The sequence below is a fragment of the Festucalex cinctus genome, chromosome 15, assembly GCF_051991245.1.
Source record: "Festucalex cinctus isolate MCC-2025b chromosome 15, RoL_Fcin_1.0, whole genome shotgun sequence".
In the NCBI taxonomy this organism is placed as follows: domain Eukaryota; kingdom Metazoa; phylum Chordata; class Actinopteri; order Syngnathiformes; family Syngnathidae; genus Festucalex; species Festucalex cinctus.
In genome coordinates, this window is record NC_135425.1 from 14,138,068 (window position 1) to 14,156,564 (window position 18,497).

At 38.8% G+C, this 18,497-nt stretch overlaps 1 protein-coding gene and 1 long non-coding RNA gene across 5 annotated transcripts in view; one reads left to right on the forward strand and one right to left on the reverse strand.

The window, feature by feature from the left end:
- LOC144001918 (uncharacterized) overlaps positions 1-8,433 on the reverse strand; it is a 70,186-nt gene extending 61,753 nt beyond the window's left edge. For all 4 annotated transcript variants that reach the window (XR_013278631.1, XR_013278630.1, XR_013278632.1 and 1 more), the window contains exons 1-3: positions 8,022-8,433; positions 5,662-5,950; positions 3,375-3,509 (exon numbers count right to left, since the gene is read on the reverse strand). This is a non-coding gene — a long non-coding RNA (uncharacterized LOC144001918). The remainder of the gene's footprint in view (positions 1-3,374; positions 3,510-5,661; positions 5,951-8,021) is intronic.
- The window catches only part of pcsk5a (proprotein convertase subtilisin/kexin type 5a), a 32,612-nt gene that overhangs the window by 13,129 nt on the left and 986 nt on the right, over positions 1-18,497 (forward strand). Inside the window, exons 18-36 of the mRNA XM_077496569.1 lie at positions 883-986; positions 3,110-3,242; positions 3,354-3,469; positions 4,584-4,686; positions 4,995-5,131; positions 5,639-5,839; positions 5,914-5,982; positions 7,771-7,813; positions 7,979-8,121; positions 8,280-8,480; positions 9,166-9,249; positions 9,506-9,704; positions 11,328-11,542; positions 11,632-11,874; positions 13,553-13,804; positions 14,044-14,221; positions 15,649-15,872; positions 16,282-16,382; positions 16,998-17,181. Of these exons, the coding sequence (XP_077352695.1) occupies positions 883-986; positions 3,110-3,242; positions 3,354-3,469; positions 4,584-4,686; positions 4,995-5,131; positions 5,639-5,839; positions 5,914-5,982; positions 7,771-7,813; positions 7,979-8,121; positions 8,280-8,480; positions 9,166-9,249; positions 9,506-9,704; positions 11,328-11,542; positions 11,632-11,874; positions 13,553-13,804; positions 14,044-14,221; positions 15,649-15,872; positions 16,282-16,382; positions 16,998-17,181 (2,930 nt within the window). The remainder of the gene's footprint in view (positions 1-882; positions 987-3,109; positions 3,243-3,353; positions 3,470-4,583; positions 4,687-4,994; positions 5,132-5,638; positions 5,840-5,913; positions 5,983-7,770; positions 7,814-7,978; positions 8,122-8,279; positions 8,481-9,165; positions 9,250-9,505; positions 9,705-11,327; positions 11,543-11,631; positions 11,875-13,552; positions 13,805-14,043; positions 14,222-15,648; positions 15,873-16,281; positions 16,383-16,997; positions 17,182-18,497) is intronic.

Sequence of the window (18,497 nt, forward strand, 5' to 3'; positions counted from 1 at the left end):
GGCAGAAAATTACCATAACATGTTTTTGGAATTGCCAAAATTGATTGTTAAAAAGACAGAAAAGAAAATGTTGAAGTAGTCACCATAAAATGTCCTAAAACAAAAGAAGAAATCACGAAAATAACCATAAAATGTCCACAAAATTGCCCAAAAAGTCAGAAACATTATTTAAAAAAAAAAAAAAAAAAAAGGACAATATTTTAAAAGCACTTATAAATGTCCAAAAACAAAAGAAGAAATCCCGAAAATTACCATAAAATATCCACAAAATTGTCAAAAATGTCAGAAAATTGATAGCAAAAAAGGCAGAAAAAAGGAAGTGAGGCAGAAAATTACCATAATATGGTCATAAAATTGCCAAAAATGACAGAAACGCAAAAAAAAGTCTCAAATATATAAAAAATAAGTCTGAAAAAATATGAACAAAAAAATCAGAGGAAAGGTAGAAGAAAATAAATATCTATGTATTTGATGCTGCTCTCCTATTTTTGTGTTGTGGTGCAGCTCGAATTAGCTCTTAGACGGTCGAAGTTGGACCCTCAGTGCATTAGACTAAAACTAACACACTCTTTCCGTCATCAGAATCTTCAAATGTTTTGTGGCTCCAGACAGATTTATTTATTTGGCCTAAAATGGCTCTTTTTAACAGTAAAGGTTGCTGACCACTGACATAGGTGGTGCCTGTATTGGAAGTTTCCAAACGAGATCTTTATTGTGCTCTTAGCTGAGCTGACCTCTCGTCTGGCGCGTTCGCTAAGCATTCGCGGGGCTCTCATCGAGTGAGTCACCCTGACGCCGTCGCGTGATTGGCTGTGGGCGTCGCGTCGCTGCATAATGTCTCTCTCTTGTCTCCCTTTCTCTCTCTATCCGCCCTCGACCCAGTCTGCGTGGGAACCGGTGCCAGCAGAGCTGCGCGCCAGGAATGTACTACGACGAGGCTGAGGGCCTGTGCAAAGCTTGCCACCGGGTGTGTGCCGCCTGTGCAGGTGAGATGGCGCGCTAAAAACAGTTGGGTCATAAAGTAACCCAGTTAGTGATCAAAAATGGAACGAGCCACTTTATGGGTCAATTTGACCCAACTTTCTGGGTTGTTTTATACAAAATGACCCAATTTTTTGACCCAAGTAAAGGATCTGGCCAATATTTATGAATTGTTTTAATACTGAAAGAGTCAAGACCCATTTCTTGACTCAAAGTTGGGTCAAATCGGTCCATTTTTTTTACCCATAGTTAGGTTGTTTTTGACCCCTGTTTTTAGAGTGTAGGTTGTGGCCCAATTTTTGACCCAAAGTTGGGTCAAATTAACCCAAGTAGAGCGTCTGACTCAACCTTATGGGTTATTTTACAAAAAAATAAATAACCCAATTTTTGACCTAAATTTGGGTCAAAATGATCCAAACTAGAGGATCTGACTCAACTTTCTGGATGGTTTTATACAAATAACCCAATTTTTTGACCCAAGTAAAAGATCTGACCAATATTTATGACTTGTTACATGCTGAAGGTCAACTGTCAAAAGTCAAATCAAAGTTTGGTCAAATCGACCCAAGTGGAGGTTCGGTCAATTTTTGACCCACAGTTTGGTGATTTTTTTGACCCAACTGTTTTGAGAGTGTAGGTTGTGGCCCAATGTTTGACCCAAATTTGGGTCAAATTAACCCAACTTTATGGATTGTTTTATACCAAAATAGCCCAATTTTTTTGGGTTAAAATGACCCAAGTTAGAGGATCTGACTCAACTTGCTGGGTGCCATCCATCCATTTTCTTGACCGCTTATTCCTCACAAGGGTCGCGGGGGTTGCTGGCGCCTATCTCAGCTGGCTCTGGGCAGTAGGCAGGGGACACCCTGGACTGGTTGCCAGCCAATCGCAGGGCACACAGAGACGAACAAACATCCATACGCACAAGCACACCTAGGGACAATTCGGAGCGCCTAATTAACCTGCCATGCATGTCTTTGGAATGTGGGAAGAGATCGGAGTACCCGGAGAAGACCCACGCGGGCACGGGGAGAACATGCAAACTCCACCCACGAAGGGCGGAGCCTGGACTCGAACCGGAGTCCTCAGAACTGGGAGGCGGACGTGCTAACCACTAGACCACCGTGCCGCCAACTTGCTGGGTGGTTTTATTAAATAAAATAAAATAAAATAATTAAAAAATAATTTTCTGGGTTGTTTTATACAAAATTATTATCATCATCCATCCATTTTCTTGACCGCTTATTCCTCACAAGGGTCGCGGGGGCTGCTGGCGCCTATCTCAGCTGGCTCTGGGCAGTAGGCGGGGGACACCCTGGACTGGTTGCCAACCAATCGCAGGGCACACAGAGACGAACAACCATCCACACTCACACGCACACCTAGGGACAATTTGGAGTACCCAATTAACCTGCCATGCATGTCTTTGGAATGTGGGAGGAGACCGGAGTACCCGGAGAAGACCCACGCGGGCACGGGGAGAACATGCAAACTCCACCCAGGAAGGTCCGAGCCTGGACTCGAACCGGAGACCTCAGAACTGGGAAGCGGACGTGCTAACCACTCGACTACCGTGCCGCCCTATTATCATCATTATTATCATTATTAGTATTCTTATCATTATCATTATCATTATTATTATTATTGTTATTATTATTGCAAAACAACCCAGAAGGTTGAATCAAGTTGAGCCAAATAGACAATCTGACCCAGCTTTCTGGGTTGTTTACTCCAAAATGACCAAATTTTTTACACAAAGTTGGCTCTAACTAACCCAAGTCCATGTTTGACCCATAGTTGACTTTACTTTTGAGACAACTGTTTTTAAAGTGCAGGGTTCTCAAAAAATGTAATGGAGAATTTTGCAAAAATTCCCCTCCCAAACTGAACAGCAATTTAACGTAACTACCATGTGCACCTCAAAATGCTAAGGGAATTTCAGTGGTCATTTGCATCCCAAAAGAATGATACCATTCATCCTGGTGGATAGCAAGCCTGGTGCCTCCAACTGGAGAGCTTAAATAGATTGATTCAACCTTCGTGATCCCCAAGTTCCAGTTTGAAAAGCACGGAAGGTGGTCAGCGTTGGAGAGACATGTTCTTATCTTCCTATTTTCCGGCTCATCAGGCGCCGGCGTGGAGGCGTGCACACAGTGCGCGGACGGCTACCTGATGGAGGAATGGAGGTGCGTCTCCTCCTGCAGCAGCGGCTTCTTCGCCACAAACCCGGAGATAGCCGACGGGAGCGGGATGTGTAGGAGGTGAGCGCACTGGTGTGTGCTCAGGTGTGGGCGGCTTGTTTATCTGCTGATAGCAGGCCTGCTTGTGTGCGCGCGTGGCTGCTACGCGTTCCTGTTCCTGTGCTCCTACAGGTGCGACGCCAGCTGTCTCACCTGTGTCGGGCCGAGCCGGGCCAACTGCAGCAGCTGTTCCGGCGGTCGCAGCCTGCAGGAGGGCGAGTGTGTTCTCCAAACGGCGTGCGCAGATGGTCAGCGTCTGCCCGCTTTTATTGGCTCACGTCCTCCAGTCTGAATAAACATAACAGAAAGGAGCGGGCGCACGTTCTGCTGTTTGCAGTCACACTTTAAACGCTCGCTCGTTGCTTTGACAACAGCTCGTTTGTACTGCTTGTTTTGATGCGCTTTTTGGGTACTTGTAATTCTTTAAGTGGTCCATTAATTAACATTTTAGAAAAGCTATTTTGTGCCAAAATAAATTACAAATCCAATTTAAAAAAAACAATGAATTAAAATGCAATTTAGGTACTCAACACCTGAGTAGCCAGCAATACCAAGTGCTGATACCACTAGTACTTTTGAGACATAAAATTTCCCCGAAAAAAACAATGGCAGATAATTTTTTAATAATGACCTATATTTCACAATATAGCATTTTTCCTTCAAATTTCATGAAATTAATGATAATTTTCTATTCTTCTAATTTCTAGTTCCTGATTGCAAAATATTAATTATGAATTAATTTGTTACAAAGCCAAATAAATACACAATTAGAAAATTATTTAATTTAGATACATTAGAGAGAGAAAATAGCTAGAAAATAAAATATATATTTCATAACAATTTAATTTAGATTTTATCAGAAATATAAGTACCGATAAATATATTTTTATGATATAAATTTAAACAAACTTTTTAATGCATTAAATTAGATTTTTACATTGATTGATCAAATTGAGCAATATAATCCGAATTATATTAAATGTGCAACTATACTGTACTATATTTCAACATTTTAAAATTTCCTATAAACATTACCATTCAACCAATCAGATTATTGGCCCCGCCCACTACATCTTTAATGGCAGACTTTTCACATCGTTTTAATACATTATTAAAAAAGTAGATAAGACATTTCATCAAATAAATAAGCCATTAAATAATATTTTTTAAATATCTATTAAATTAACACCTAACGTGCTCACGAAATACATTATATTAAATAGGGTCAATATAATTAATTTAAATGATAGTTCAAAATTTAATAAGTCATACTTTAATATTTTACAGTCAATCTATTCAATTGGCTTTTATATTGGTGATATTTTGTTGCAAACAACCACTCATATAATTCTTGTTTGACAGGGGAGTACCAGGCCAACGACAGGACATGTCACCCGTGTCACATGACATGTTTGAAGTGCACGGGACCGCAGCATCAAGATTGCATCAGCTGCGCCGCTTCACAGTCAGTTGGACTTCACTCAAGAAAATGCTGAGTCACACTATTGTCCCCACCTCATACTGTACAATTGTGATCAATAAACCAAAGTGCTGAAGAGCACTTGAAACTGATGACTCTACAAAAAAAAAAAAAAAAAACTATTGTAAGTTTCTGTCCAAATTCAATTCTTAAAGGTTACAGCATCTGACCAATAGAGTGGGAAATTACACAAAAACTATCAACACTAATACGTTTTATACTGACTGGTAATAATTCAAGATTTTGAAAAGGTTTAACAAAAAATGTTGATTTTTGGTTTGTTGTCATTGCAGTGCTTTGGACAACGGCCGCTGCCTGGCCGAGTGCGCCCGCGGCAAGTACCAGTCGGGTGGGCGCTGCCACCTGTGCGATCACACCTGTGCCACCTGTGTGGAGGCGGGGCCTAACAACTGCACCAGCTGCGATAGAGGTGAGGACGGACCGTTTCTTGTCACCATTTCTTATTCCGGGCTATGTATTTGTTCCTCAGGACAGGAATAATAATCAATTGGATGATGAATTGAAAGTTGAAGCGATTAATGCAGGTGTACTAATTGACTCCACCCAGCAGGGGGCTCCTCTTGATTTACTCAACTAGTTTGTGGTATGGAGAAGATTTTTTATTTTTTTTAAATTCTGGATGAAAATAGCTGTAAAGTAGTAAATATGACCAAAGTCGTAATTATATGAGAGGAAAGTAAACAAAAAGTAAGTTCATGTGTAAAAAAAAAATTGCTACGTGGCTATAGTACAAATTTATTTATTTTTTTAAATTCCCATTGGAAATGAATGGGGCATCGTCAAAACATAAACAAATGAGTCCCTTTCTCCTCACCCTGCATTTTCTAAATTAAATTCTCATCCAGGCCACGCTGAACGATGATGATACTGAAAATTCAACAATCAAATTTAAACCGAGCGTTCGACAACCCCGCAGATAAGTTCGCAATGGAACGTTACCTCCACCAAGGCCGCTGCGTTGACGCCTGCCCCGAGTCCTTCTACCACACCGAGGAGAGAAGTTGCGAGGCCTGCTCGCACCATTGCACGCTCTGCACAAGCTCCGCCCACTGCCTGAGGTGCAACTCGTCCTACTACGTGTCCGACGGCGCCTGCGTCAAGCTGGAGTGCGGCGAAGGCAAGCCAAGTCACGTGAGCGCCGCTCGCATTCTCCACTTCTGCCGAAAAGTGGATTTCCTGCTTGTCTTCCAGGGGAAGTTGAAGATCCAGATTACAGCGACTGCATGGCCTGTGAGGAAGGATGCAGGCAGTGCGTCCTATGTAAGATCTCATGCACTTGTATTCAAAAAAATAATGTAGAAATCCTAAAATTAATTTTATACCTGACCTTTTTCTTGCAAAAATAACTTCAATTTCCTAGAATTTTTATTTTTGTCCTGCAATCAGGGACGTACTGGGGTCAAAATTTGACCCGAGAATATGATGCAGTGCTGACGGTATTTTATTTTCCGCCAACAAATTTCCGTTGCAGCTCTTGGCTCATGCGCCTGACTGTGATTTAATTACTTTTTATGTTAATATTAAGATTTTATTTTACAATGTATTTTTTTCTCATAAATAAAATTTTCCCCCTCATAAATGTACAATTTTAGAACTTATACCTACAATTGCCATTTTATTCTTGTTTATGGTTACTTTTTTCATTAATATTTAGATTAATGAAAAAAGTAATCATATAACAACAGATATTTTGATTTAATTAATTTTTTTGCTTATGAGTGGTTAAACTCTATTATTCTATTACAGATTCATTCTGTAAAAAAAAAAAAGTTATTCTAATACAACTGTTTTTTTTTTGTTTTTGTTTTTTTTTTAGAAATTAATGACTAAGAGTTTCTTATCATAAAAATGTTGAGCCTTTTATTCCTCAAAACTTACATCATAACGTTAAACATCCATCCATCCATCTTCTTAACTGCTTACTCCTCACAGGGGCCACGGGGGTGCTGGAGCCTATCCCAGCTGGCTTCAGGCAGTAGGCGGGGTACATCTTGAACTGGTTGCCAGCCAATTCCAGTCGTTAAACATTAATCTAATATATACAAAAATTTATTCTCCTAAATCACAGTTTTCTTTTGTTTTGTTTTTTTAATATAAATTAGCAACTATTTCTTTTGCTAGATTTTATGCTCTTAAAAATCTTAAGAACCTCAAGATTTTTCCTTGTAAAATGTTGAGCCGTTTTTTCCCCTCAAAATTTAAGCCATATCATTCAACATTAAACTTAAAAAATACAAATATAAATATAAAAAATATTTATTCTCATAAATCACAGTTTTGTTTTGTTTTTTTTTATAAATGAACAACTATTTTTCTGCTATATTTTATTCTCTTAAAAATCTTGGGTTTCTTTCCCTGTAAGTTACAACTTTTATTTTGTTTAATTTCTCTGAATATAAAACTTTTACTTTTAACTTATATTTTTTCCTCTTACTATCATGATTGTCTTGAATTAGAACTTTTTCATTGTAAACATTTTTTTTTTTAAATTCATAAATGTAAACTATTGGTTTTGTAAAAATCTAACTTTATTCTCTTTGAATGAGTTTTATTCTTTGACAAATATTATTTTTTTCCTCCAAAAATTAAAATGTTATTCTCATATATTAATAACTTTTCTGTTAAGATTAACACTATAAAATGGCGACTTTTTGCCTTGCCTTAATACACAATTGACTGTGGATGGCTCCACCCATTTTGGTCTTGATCACACCCACTAATGAGGGGTTCACATTTGTGGTTTGACGTTTGCTATTGAACACACGCATTTGCTGTTGTAAACGTTAAACAGGTTTAACATTTAGCAAAAATAATATCTGAGGATAATCTTGTATTTGAGACATTTGACAACACAAAGGTGTTTTTGTGAACCCTGAAAGGCCAAAAGGAGTCATGATCTCAAGCAGCAACACTAAAGTGTCAACCATATTGTTTTCTGATCCAAACAATCAAATCCTAAAGGCTTCACTGCACTTTATTTTTTTTCTTTTCGTGAGAGTGTTTTCCCGTTTAAGAGGAGAGCTGAGCTTGTTTGTCTGCTTCCAACAGATAACCCCAGGCATTGCCTGTCCTGCAAAGAAGGCTTTTACAAGTAAGGCTGCTGTGCCTTGTGTGATCTCGCCTTCAGCTCTACTCGCTCAGCCTCTCACTTTACCGACACGCTACTGTCTGACAGACATTTTGGCCTTGAAGAGTGAAATAGATTTTGAGGATTTGAGGAAAAGTCAGCTTATCGACCGCCGCCTTTTGTGCGCAGCTTCCAGGATGGCTGCTACAAAAACTGCCCCGCCAAGACGTACAGTGTGGACGAGGAGATGACGTGCGTCCCGTGCGATGACAACTGCGTCAGCTGCGACCAGCACGAGTGCTACTGGTGCGAAACGGACCTCTTCCTGTCAGGTAGCATTTTAAACTCCATCTTGAACAAATTTCTCTACAAACAAACACTGCAGACAAATCCTAAACTTCTTAAATAAAGCGAAGTGTAAAGTCACATCTCCCACTAGTGGCCTGGCATGCACATTACAGCAAAATATATTTTTGTGTTGTTTTCTCAGAGGGGAAGTGCGTTTCCGTGTGCCCCGAGGGTTTTTACGGCGACGAGGACACCAACGACTGCGAGGAGTGCCATGCCGACTGCGCGCTATGCAGAGGCCCCGGGGACGGTGACTGCGTTTCGTGCGGCGATGGCAAAACGCTGACAAACGGACAGTGCGTGACTGACACCGACGTCTGTCGAGCGCCGACGTTTCGAAGCGGTGAGAAGAGCAATTAAACAGATTGTTGTCCAAAATCAATCTGGGATTTCATCCTAAGTACTCAATCAGTGCTACTGAACCTCTGCCAGAAAGACTTTGTGATGATTGATTAGTATTTGTGGATCATTTAGCTCTCGTTTCAAGACTTTGAGACACATCTGAGCAACATCTTTTATTTATTGGGAGGGAAGTCTAATTATAGGAACTTGGAAAGGCTAATGAGAATATTTTAAAAGGAAAAAAACTGCCATTTAAAATAAATATTACAACTTTAAAATACTATCTAGTTTGCTAGCTAGCCAACAGTAGTCAAATGTACATCTACAATGTACTTCTTTTGATATAGATTTACTGTATATGGTTTTATATAGTTTATGGCATACATTCGTTGTTTTTTTGTGTGTTAGTAAATTTGGTGAATTGCCACCTAGCTCTACTTTAGCTTCATAGTTGGCTTCCAAGTTAGCACAGATGTTGAGCTAATTGTTGTAACTCAACAAAAACTACACTCAATTAAAAACTATACTAAAAACGTAGTATTTTAACCTACCCCAAACATTTAGTTTTCCTTGGACGTTAATATAACGACCGTAGCCTTGCTGCAGGTGTGCAACTGCTCGTTAGCTGTTTTTCCAAGCTGTCATGATCCCACATTGTAGACTAAAGAGTGCGTTTGGTGCGGCAGGTGATGGCGAATGTGTAGAGTGCCATCCAACGTGCGAGTCCTGCTCTGGAAAAAACAAGAACCAGTGTACCAAATGTACAAAAGGTATGTTTTTTTTTTTTTTTTTTTTTTTTTATTTAACAGAAAGCTGTTTTCATCATTACCAATACAATCTCTAAATCACGGTTTTTGATACTCACTGAGATTTACCTTTACTTCTGAAATAACAAATTGGCTCATATTGCCTTTAATGTTTTTATTAATATTAATGATATCCCTCACAATAATTACCAACAATGATTTAACTATGTAGAAAAAATAAATACATTTCATTTTATAAATCTTTGTGGTGCTCTTCCAGGACGCTTCCTGAGCCCCCACCAAACGTGTGTGTCAAAATGTCCGCCGGGTTCGTTCGGCGACCGGCTAAGCGGCGAGTGCGAGGCGTGTCCCGCCGGCTGTTTGTACTGCGTGGACCTTGAGCGCTGCACCCGCTGCCTGAGCCGGCCCACAGCGGTTTTGTTCCTGCAGGACGGCCAATGCGTCCCGCAGTGTGTCAGGTCAGATGTTCATCACTTTTTTAAATGTTTGCAGGTTTTAAAGGAGACAGTTTAATTCTATATTATATTATATTATATTATATTGGAATACTTGAAAGTTGGCTTTAAATTTAGTTTCAAACCAAATGGAATTCAAGTTTCTCAATTTAAGAATTGAACATCAGCAAAAAAAAAAAAAAAGTAATTTAGCTGATTAATCTTGATTAATCAAAATCAAAGTGTAATTAATCAGATTAAAAATTTTAATCGTTTAACAGCACTTATATATATATATATATATATATATATATATATATATATATATATATATATATTTATTATTATTTATTTGCCAGGGTTCATTCAAGGTCGCAAACCTTTGTAAAGTACTTTCGCCAACAGTTTTTTTCTTTTTTTCTTGACAAGAAAAACGGTTTATGACCATTAAAATTGTTGGCGAACATCTTTGAGACATTTTGCAACCTTGAACGAACCCTGACAAGACAAAACAAAACAAAACAACAGTTGGAAGCCTTTGCTTTGCTGTTTGAACACTTAACGTTATAGGAACCATGTAAACACACTCAACATATTAATTACCCTCATGAGGTAACTTTTATGTATTCCCGGGTCCCTTGAAAATGTCAAGTCAGTTTTCCATATTATGTCCATAATATTAACCTATAATCGCCACAAGTTTCCTGCAGAGTCTATAAAAAAAAGAAACAATAAAAAACCCCAACTCTCATCCTTGACATATTCACTGGCCATCATTTTGACTTTTCTTCCTTGACATTTATGAGCAATTAAATCCACACTGCCTGCGCGTCATGTCCTTGCACATCACATCCTTGGGTGTCCATTAGCGCCCAGATGACGGGATAAGAGGCTGCCCAATCTGACTTTATTACCTCCCCCAAGGAGGTTATTGCCGCATGCTAGTTTCAAAATTACAACCTCCGACAAAGAAAAACACATTGAAATGTCGCTTGAGTTCTTAACTGGGGCAAATAGACGCGAAGTACTTTGATTTAATTGAGATGCAGAAATCTGCCAAAAATAGAACACTGTTTCAACCACGTTTATGTGCATTTTGGGGGTTTTACTATAAATTGCTGTTTTTTACACAACCATTGTGAACATTTGTATGCAGCTACATGGTTGTACTTAATGCATGTTTTTTTTTTGTTTTTTTTACTTTAAGTTTGTTATTCTTGTACAATTAAAAATATTTGTTTTATTTTAATCAGTTTTTGAAACGTTTTTATTTACATTAAAATTTAGTATAATGGTACCCATTTAGAAGTGTATAAAATAAAAAAAATAAAAAAAAACTTTTGCAAGAATTTCTTAACAGAAAACAGGTGGCCTCAGCAGACTGGCTCTAACCATTCTGCTGTGTTAAATGTGGTTCTTCAGCTTCTTGAGCATAGCATTCTTCATTGCAAGCTGAAGCAATTCTTTGCAAGCAGAAGCAATTCTTCATTGCAGCAAATGTATGATAACTTATTATTTACAATTATTCCTACAACTATAATAACGGATATTACTGCCACCCTGATAACTAGCATTTTCAATGGCTTTACCCACATTAGCGAGCTAGCATCATTTCTACTCTTCATTGTGAACTATTGATGTCGACAGAGGCTACCCTGCCGGTCAGGTGTGTCGAAACTGCGCGTCGGACTGCGTGTCTTGCGAGAAGAACGCCACCTACTGCCTGAGCTGCGAAGAACCTCTGCTGCTGCTCAATCACCAGTGCGTGGAGGCGTGTCCCGCGGGTTACGCGGTCCACACCCGGGAGTGCCGACGCTGCCCTCCGGCATGTGACGAATGCAGCCACCTTGGAGAGTGCACAGGTAGAGCGAGTGACAATCTCAAGATGTTCTGGGCAGCATGAAATAATCCTCGTTTTTTCTTTGTGGTGACAAAATGTTCATGTTTGCAGCCTGCGAGGAGTATCACTTCCTCCACGAGGGCGCGTGCCTGCCCGAATGCCCCGACCGCTTCTTTGGCGATAACGATCGACGGGAGTGTCTGCGCTGCCACCCCGACTGCCGCTTATGCGACGGCCCCGGAAGCGCCGACTGCGACGCTTGCGTGGACCCGCAGGCTGCGTTACGTGACGGCGAGTGCGTGGACGCGTGTCCCGCTATGACCTTCTTGGACGACGTGACAGGAGAATGTCTAGGTACTCCAGTGTATCTCACACATACACTCACACACTGTCACTTTCTCATTCTCACACGTACTTTCTCTTTTTGACCCACATACTTTCTCTGTGTCTCACACATACTGTACTCTCACGCTTAGACACACAAATACTTTCTCTGTCTCACACATATATGCAAACTCATACATAAGCAAACTCACGCATACGCAAACTCTTACTCAGATGTCCGCCCCCTCTCACAGTCACGCACACTTTCGCTCACATATGTAAGCAGACACACACATACATTCTATTGCTCTCACACATACACTCTCTCACATGAACCTACTGTAAACTCTCACACATCCACGCATAGCCCCTTCTTTAACACATGTATGCTCTCACAACACTTTCTCATGCACAGACACACACACTATCTCCCATGCATGCAAACTCACACTCACACTCATACTCTCACTTAGACATCGGCCCCCTGTCACACAGCCACACGCTTTTTCTCTCAGAGATACGCAGACACTCACATATATTATCTTGCCTCCACACATGTAATCACTCTCACATTTACTTAAACTCGCACACATTCACGTAGGTTCCTCTTTCATACATGTACACCCCTACACATTTTCATGCTCACAATCTCTCTCACACACTTTTTTCGCTCTTGCTCTCTCATGCACACATAGACATATAGAGACACTCACTCACAGTTTGCTGTGACTCTTGCACACGCTCACTAGCACACACACTGAGGCACACTGTATTTAGCTCAGACTTTAACACACATTCCCTCTCACACGACACACTGTCTCAAAAAACTTTCCTTCTCACACTCACACTCTCTCACGCTTACGCTATATATATTATTTTTTTATCCTAACATGCATGTGACCTCACATCTTGCTGTTTTTCTCCAGCTCACAAACTCTATCACGTTAATACGATCTCTCATGGTCTCACATCGCCACTCTTTCAATCACTCACACTGATTTCACATGCACTTTCACGCATGCAAACCCACACACGCACACTCACGCCCCCACACACTCTCAAAACTTCACAAGTTCCCTGTTTCCACTCTCTTGGTCACACACGCACACACACCTTTTTACTTTCCTCAGTTGACTTTCGTCTGATTTTTTTAGTCAACATTAAGAAGTTCTCCCTCTGAGCGCGCTGAATAATTTTAGCGCAGACTAAAATAGCAACGACGCTCCTCAGAAGTTAGGCAGCTGTCACGTCGCCTCCAGATAGAAAGTCGTCTTGTTTTGTTACCCTTCTGACCCCACCCCCTAAAAAGGGTGAATTTAGTTCTTGATACATGTAGCGCCAACAAAATTACTCTGAATTAGCCCTTGTAATTTTTTTTTTTTTTTGTAAATTTTGTAACCTATTTTTATTTATTTATTTTTTTCCTCTGAATGTTAACTATTGTTTTTTGATGCTTATGTGTTGTCTTTCCTCGTGTAAAGCACATTGAGTTGCCTTGTGTATGAAATGTGCTATACAAATAAACTTGCCTTGCCTTGCCTTGTAATTACATTTTTTTCTTGTAAATTAAAACCTTTGATTCTTCACTTCTCTCTGTGAATAAATATTATATAACTTATATTATTCGTATTTTTTAGTATTAAGAATCTATTTTATTCTGTTTTACACTAAATAAAAGTGAAATATATTGTTTTGCTTCTGGTTTTAGAGTGTGACGTCTCGTGCCTCACCTGCGTGGGGCCCCAGGCTGGCTCCTGTTCTGGCTGCAGGGAGGGCCACAGACTGGAGAACCGCAGGCAGGAGCCCCACGGCCGCTGCGTGCCGTCGCACGACGAGTGCTCGCCTCACGAGTACGCCGACGAGCGCGGGGATTGCCGGCCGTGTCACAAGAACTGCCGCCGCTGCTCTGGCCCGGGAAAGACCCGCTGCTTGAGCTGCAAGCAGAGACATCTTCTACTTGGTGAGTTCCAGCTTTAAAAGGTCATGTTAGTGATTACAGTGATATTTATGGAGGTGTTTTCTAAGCGTAAAAAATGTTCTGTTGTACAAAAGAACATTAAGCAAAGTTTTTCCCTGACTCAAATTTCTTACATATATTTTAATACAAAACAAAAAAAAATAGCCTGCAAGTGCATGTGTGTAGCAAAGTTATCCCTTGAAAGTAAGAAAACAAGAATGGAAATGCTTCGCCTAACTTAGATGGCAGCTGCGTGGACGAATGCCCGGCAGGTTTCTACATCGATGAGTCACGGCAGAAATGCGAAGCGTGCCACCCGACTTGTCAGTCGTGCGCCGGGAAGCGCAGCCACGAGTGTCTGGCCTGCAAGGAGCGGCTCTTTCGCCACGGCAACGAGTGCGTGGAGATCTGTCCGCTCAGGTAACCTCAAAACATTTTCTATATCTGGTGTAAGGTTAGAAACAAAAGTAATGAACTAAAGCCAAAATTAAGAAAAAAATATTTTTGTTAACGAAATAAAATGGAATTACGTTTAAAAAAATGAAAACTAATTGAAGCTCCATGTTATGTTTATAAAACTAACTACAACTCAATATGATTTAGTGAATATGTCCTTTGTTTTCGTCTTTTTCAATTAATATCGGGATTCAATAGTTTTTGGAGAATTGTAGTTTTTTTTTTTTTTTTTTTTTTTTTTTTTAAATCTCACTTTTTTTTTTCTAACTCTTATTTTATCTTACTTTTTGACACAATACTTAGTAACCCTTTTTTCTTATTTTGCACTCAAATACTAAAAATACTCCTACAAATATAATAATAAATAAAAGAATAAAAAAAAAATACTAATAATAATAACTAATAATAAATACTACTAAAAAATCATAGAAATAAGACAAATGTTCCATATTGCTGGCGCCTGGTCAAAACTTTGTACCTCCAAAATGACCCAAAAGTATTGATTTTTGAAAAAAAAAGAAAAAAAAAAAGAAATTAGCCGAATTGTGACTTATGAGGTTTTGGCCCGATGCAAGCATCTAAATATAATACTAAAAGTAATATCCCCCCCCCCCCCAAAAAACAAACAAACAAAAAAACCCTGAAAACAATTAAATAAAAATCTACGCTAATAAAAACTAACAAAACCGCTACTAATTAAAACTATAATTGACTGTTTTTACATGCCATCAAAATTTCAGTTTCCAAATTGAAATTACACAACCAACCAACCAAAATAAAAATAAACTAGAATAATAAAAAAAAAAAAATCCAAAACTATTACAACCCTTATCTGATGACTCAAAATAATCTCGTCATACAATATTAGTATTGACTGTCACAATATACTGTAATGACTTGTTATTGAGTCGCTACACTGAAGAAAAAAAATGCCAAGGCAAGAACAAATTTGATGTAAAAATTTTAAGTTGTACTGTTTTAGCCCAAAAAGTACAAGAAAGTCCTCATGTAGTGTTGGTGCTGTGGTACGACTGTCACGTCACCATCCAGTGTCGGCCTTGAAACTTTGAAATTTCAAACATTTTCCATCATGGAGCCCGCAATCACGACTTTTCTAACTTTCCTCATGGCGTCGTTTCTTTGAAGCTGTGTAGTGTGAGTGAAGTGAAGCGCTAATTGCGTGGGAGATTCACTTCACGCGGCTGTAAAATGCTAATTGTTGCTGATGTTTAATTGGCGGACGGCGGTGGAGAAAATTAAATTAATGTGGCGTTAAATTGCAATTAAATCCTGCCCAGTTTATTCCGATGAATTGGCTGAAGCCTTCGCACTGTTGTTGTTTAATGGAGCGACATATCCATACGCTGACCTCTGCACCTTCTTCCTCACAGTCACTATGGCAACCAGTCCTCGGGGACGTGCGAGCCGTGCGACCCGACTTGCGCCGAGTGTTCGGGGGACGGGCGTTGCCTGAGCTGCGCGCCGGGACTGCTTTTCATGCCGCGGGAAGGACGCTGCCTCCGCGACTGCCCTCGCGGATTCTACCGTCAACGAGATGACGATGCCGCGGATGCTACGTGTGAGCGTTGCCACGGCAACTGCGCAACCTGCTCAGGTCAACATACATGATAACATCGTAGAAATGGAAAATGAACAAATACAATGGTGGTTGAGGTTTATAATAAAAGATAAGTTGGCTTTAGCGAAGGCTGCTAGCTTAATGCTAACACACAATGCAAATTGCCAGAGATGGGCTAACAAATAGCATCAGTGCTGTAGTATTATAACTCTTAAAGTATTATGAGTATAAATATTTGAACACATAACACTGGCGCAAGACATCAGCTGGCAATATAACGACACACACAGGCATATATTCTTTATCCTCTTCCTATTCCAAACACTGATAACCGTTGACCTTTAACTTTTAGCCCAGTATAGCTCACTATTTTGCACATTCAAGCTACTGTCAAATTGTTCCAGTTAAAAAAAAAAAAAACATCGTATAATGACTTATCTTGCAGGAAAGAGTTCTCAGTCCTGTGACTCGTGTGGACCTGGTTACCTCCTGTCAGGTAGCACGTGCGTGTCTCTGTGCGACACGGCCAAGTACTCCATAATCAAGGTACAGTAGAAAGTCTTGATTTTTTATTTTTTTTGTGTAGCTTCAAATCAAGGCCTCCAGGACAAAAATGAAAGAAAAAAAGTAAGATATTATTTTTAAATTGTAAAACAACAATAATAATAATAATAATAATAATAATAATAATGATAAAATGACCAAATTTATTCACTCTTTGACCGCCAAAAACGTTTAACAACGATTCGTAAAATCATGATGTATTCTGCCATAAACGTAAAATGACGTCAAACGTTTTTTTTTGTTTTGTTTTGTTTTGTTTTTTTAACTCAATGTGTAAGTCTAAAATCTAAGTGCAACGCTGCCTGGTCAATAGGTTGTGGAATCAAAAACACTCACTAACTATGGCCAGCAGACGGCAGCATTGCATCTCTTTTCAATGGGCTGCCGGCGTATGAAATTACAATGAAACATGATGAAATCTGATGAAATAGAACTTTTTCAAGGATGATGTGAATGATCAAAGCCTTTGTCCTATTAAAGTTTTTTTTTTTTTTTTTTTTTATAACATGTAGCAGTAAAAGAGTTTAAAAAATATATATAATTACAATATACAGTAAATCTTAATAATACAAACCGTCTGTGCATGTTGTCCGTCAGGGTTCCAGTCACATCTGCGCGGACTGCGACGCCTCCTGCCTGCGCTGCGAGGGTCCCGGCCCGGCCAACTGCAGCGCGTGCCCGCCGCGCGCCATCCTGGAAGCCGGGGGGCGCTGTCTTTTTTGCTGCCACGCCACCGCCGCTGCCCACTCGCAAGATTGCTGCAACTGCACGGAAACAACAGGTAGTCAACAATAGTCGCTTTCATTATCATCACTTTGTGGTCATACTGAAGAAGCAACAATACATAAGACTAACATATATTATAGTGTAGCATAAAAAAAAGCTGAGTTTTACAGTTTATTTTTAATATTGACATTTAATTCACCTTTTGGAAGACTTTAATATTAATATGTAACTATTGGTATTAAATAGTGACAATTAATGCATTCATTAACTTAAGTATTATTTATTTATAGGATAGGGATGTTCGATGCCACTTTTTTTTTTTTTTCAGACCAATGCCAGTACGAGTGCGAGTACACAATCAATTCTTGAGTATAGTCACAGACGCCAACACCAAGTACCAATACAGCTAGTACTTCAATAACATAATGAATACAATTTCCTACAAAAAAAAAGAAAAGAAAAAAAAGTGACAGATAATTTTAAAGAATGACCGAATACAACATTTTCCTTAAAAGTGCATGGAAGTTTTCTATTTTTCTAATTTCTACTTCCTCATCGTAACACAACCACAAGAGGGCGGCCAATGTTTGTAGGTGCGAGTAATCATACCATGAAATAAGTCCGGATATCAGTGCAATACCTGATATTAGTACTCGCTCATCCCTATCAATTTATCGTGTTTGATTGTTTTGTATTATTTTGGAATTTTTATATTTTTATTATATATTTATAAAATATCTATAATAGAAAATGCATCTCTAGTTTTGCCGTTTTTACCTTTAAAGCATATTTTCATCTTTCATTTTTTATTAAAATAAAAAAAAAAAATATATATATATATATATACGGTGTGTGTGTGTACTGTACAAACATTTAAAAATATTGGGGTAGAATACAAACATATTTAAAAAAAATATTAAATTTCAGGAAGGTTAGTTTTTTCATCTTTTGGTAATGTTTTAAAGTAATATAAATACTATACTGTATATAAAAATGTACTTTGTGGAAACAATTGACATACAATTATAATATCATTACAGATATATCAATATAAAAAGTGATAACTTATTACTAGGATAGTAAAAAAAAAAATATTATTATTATAAATTATTTTTATTTTTCAAAATTAAGATTTTGAGGACAGGGCTGTGTTTGAGAGGGATCGGAATTTAAGATAAGAAAAAAAAAACAAAAGGTCAGAGAAAAGTCTTAAAGAGATACTTTACTTATTTAGCCATTTTTGGCAGTCAAACATTAATATTTTGCCTATAATAAATTTGATATTTTCATTATTTTTCATGTGCAATTGGTACCTTTTAAAAACACATTTTGCAACTTGCTGTCGACTGAAAATGACATCACAAGGGCTCA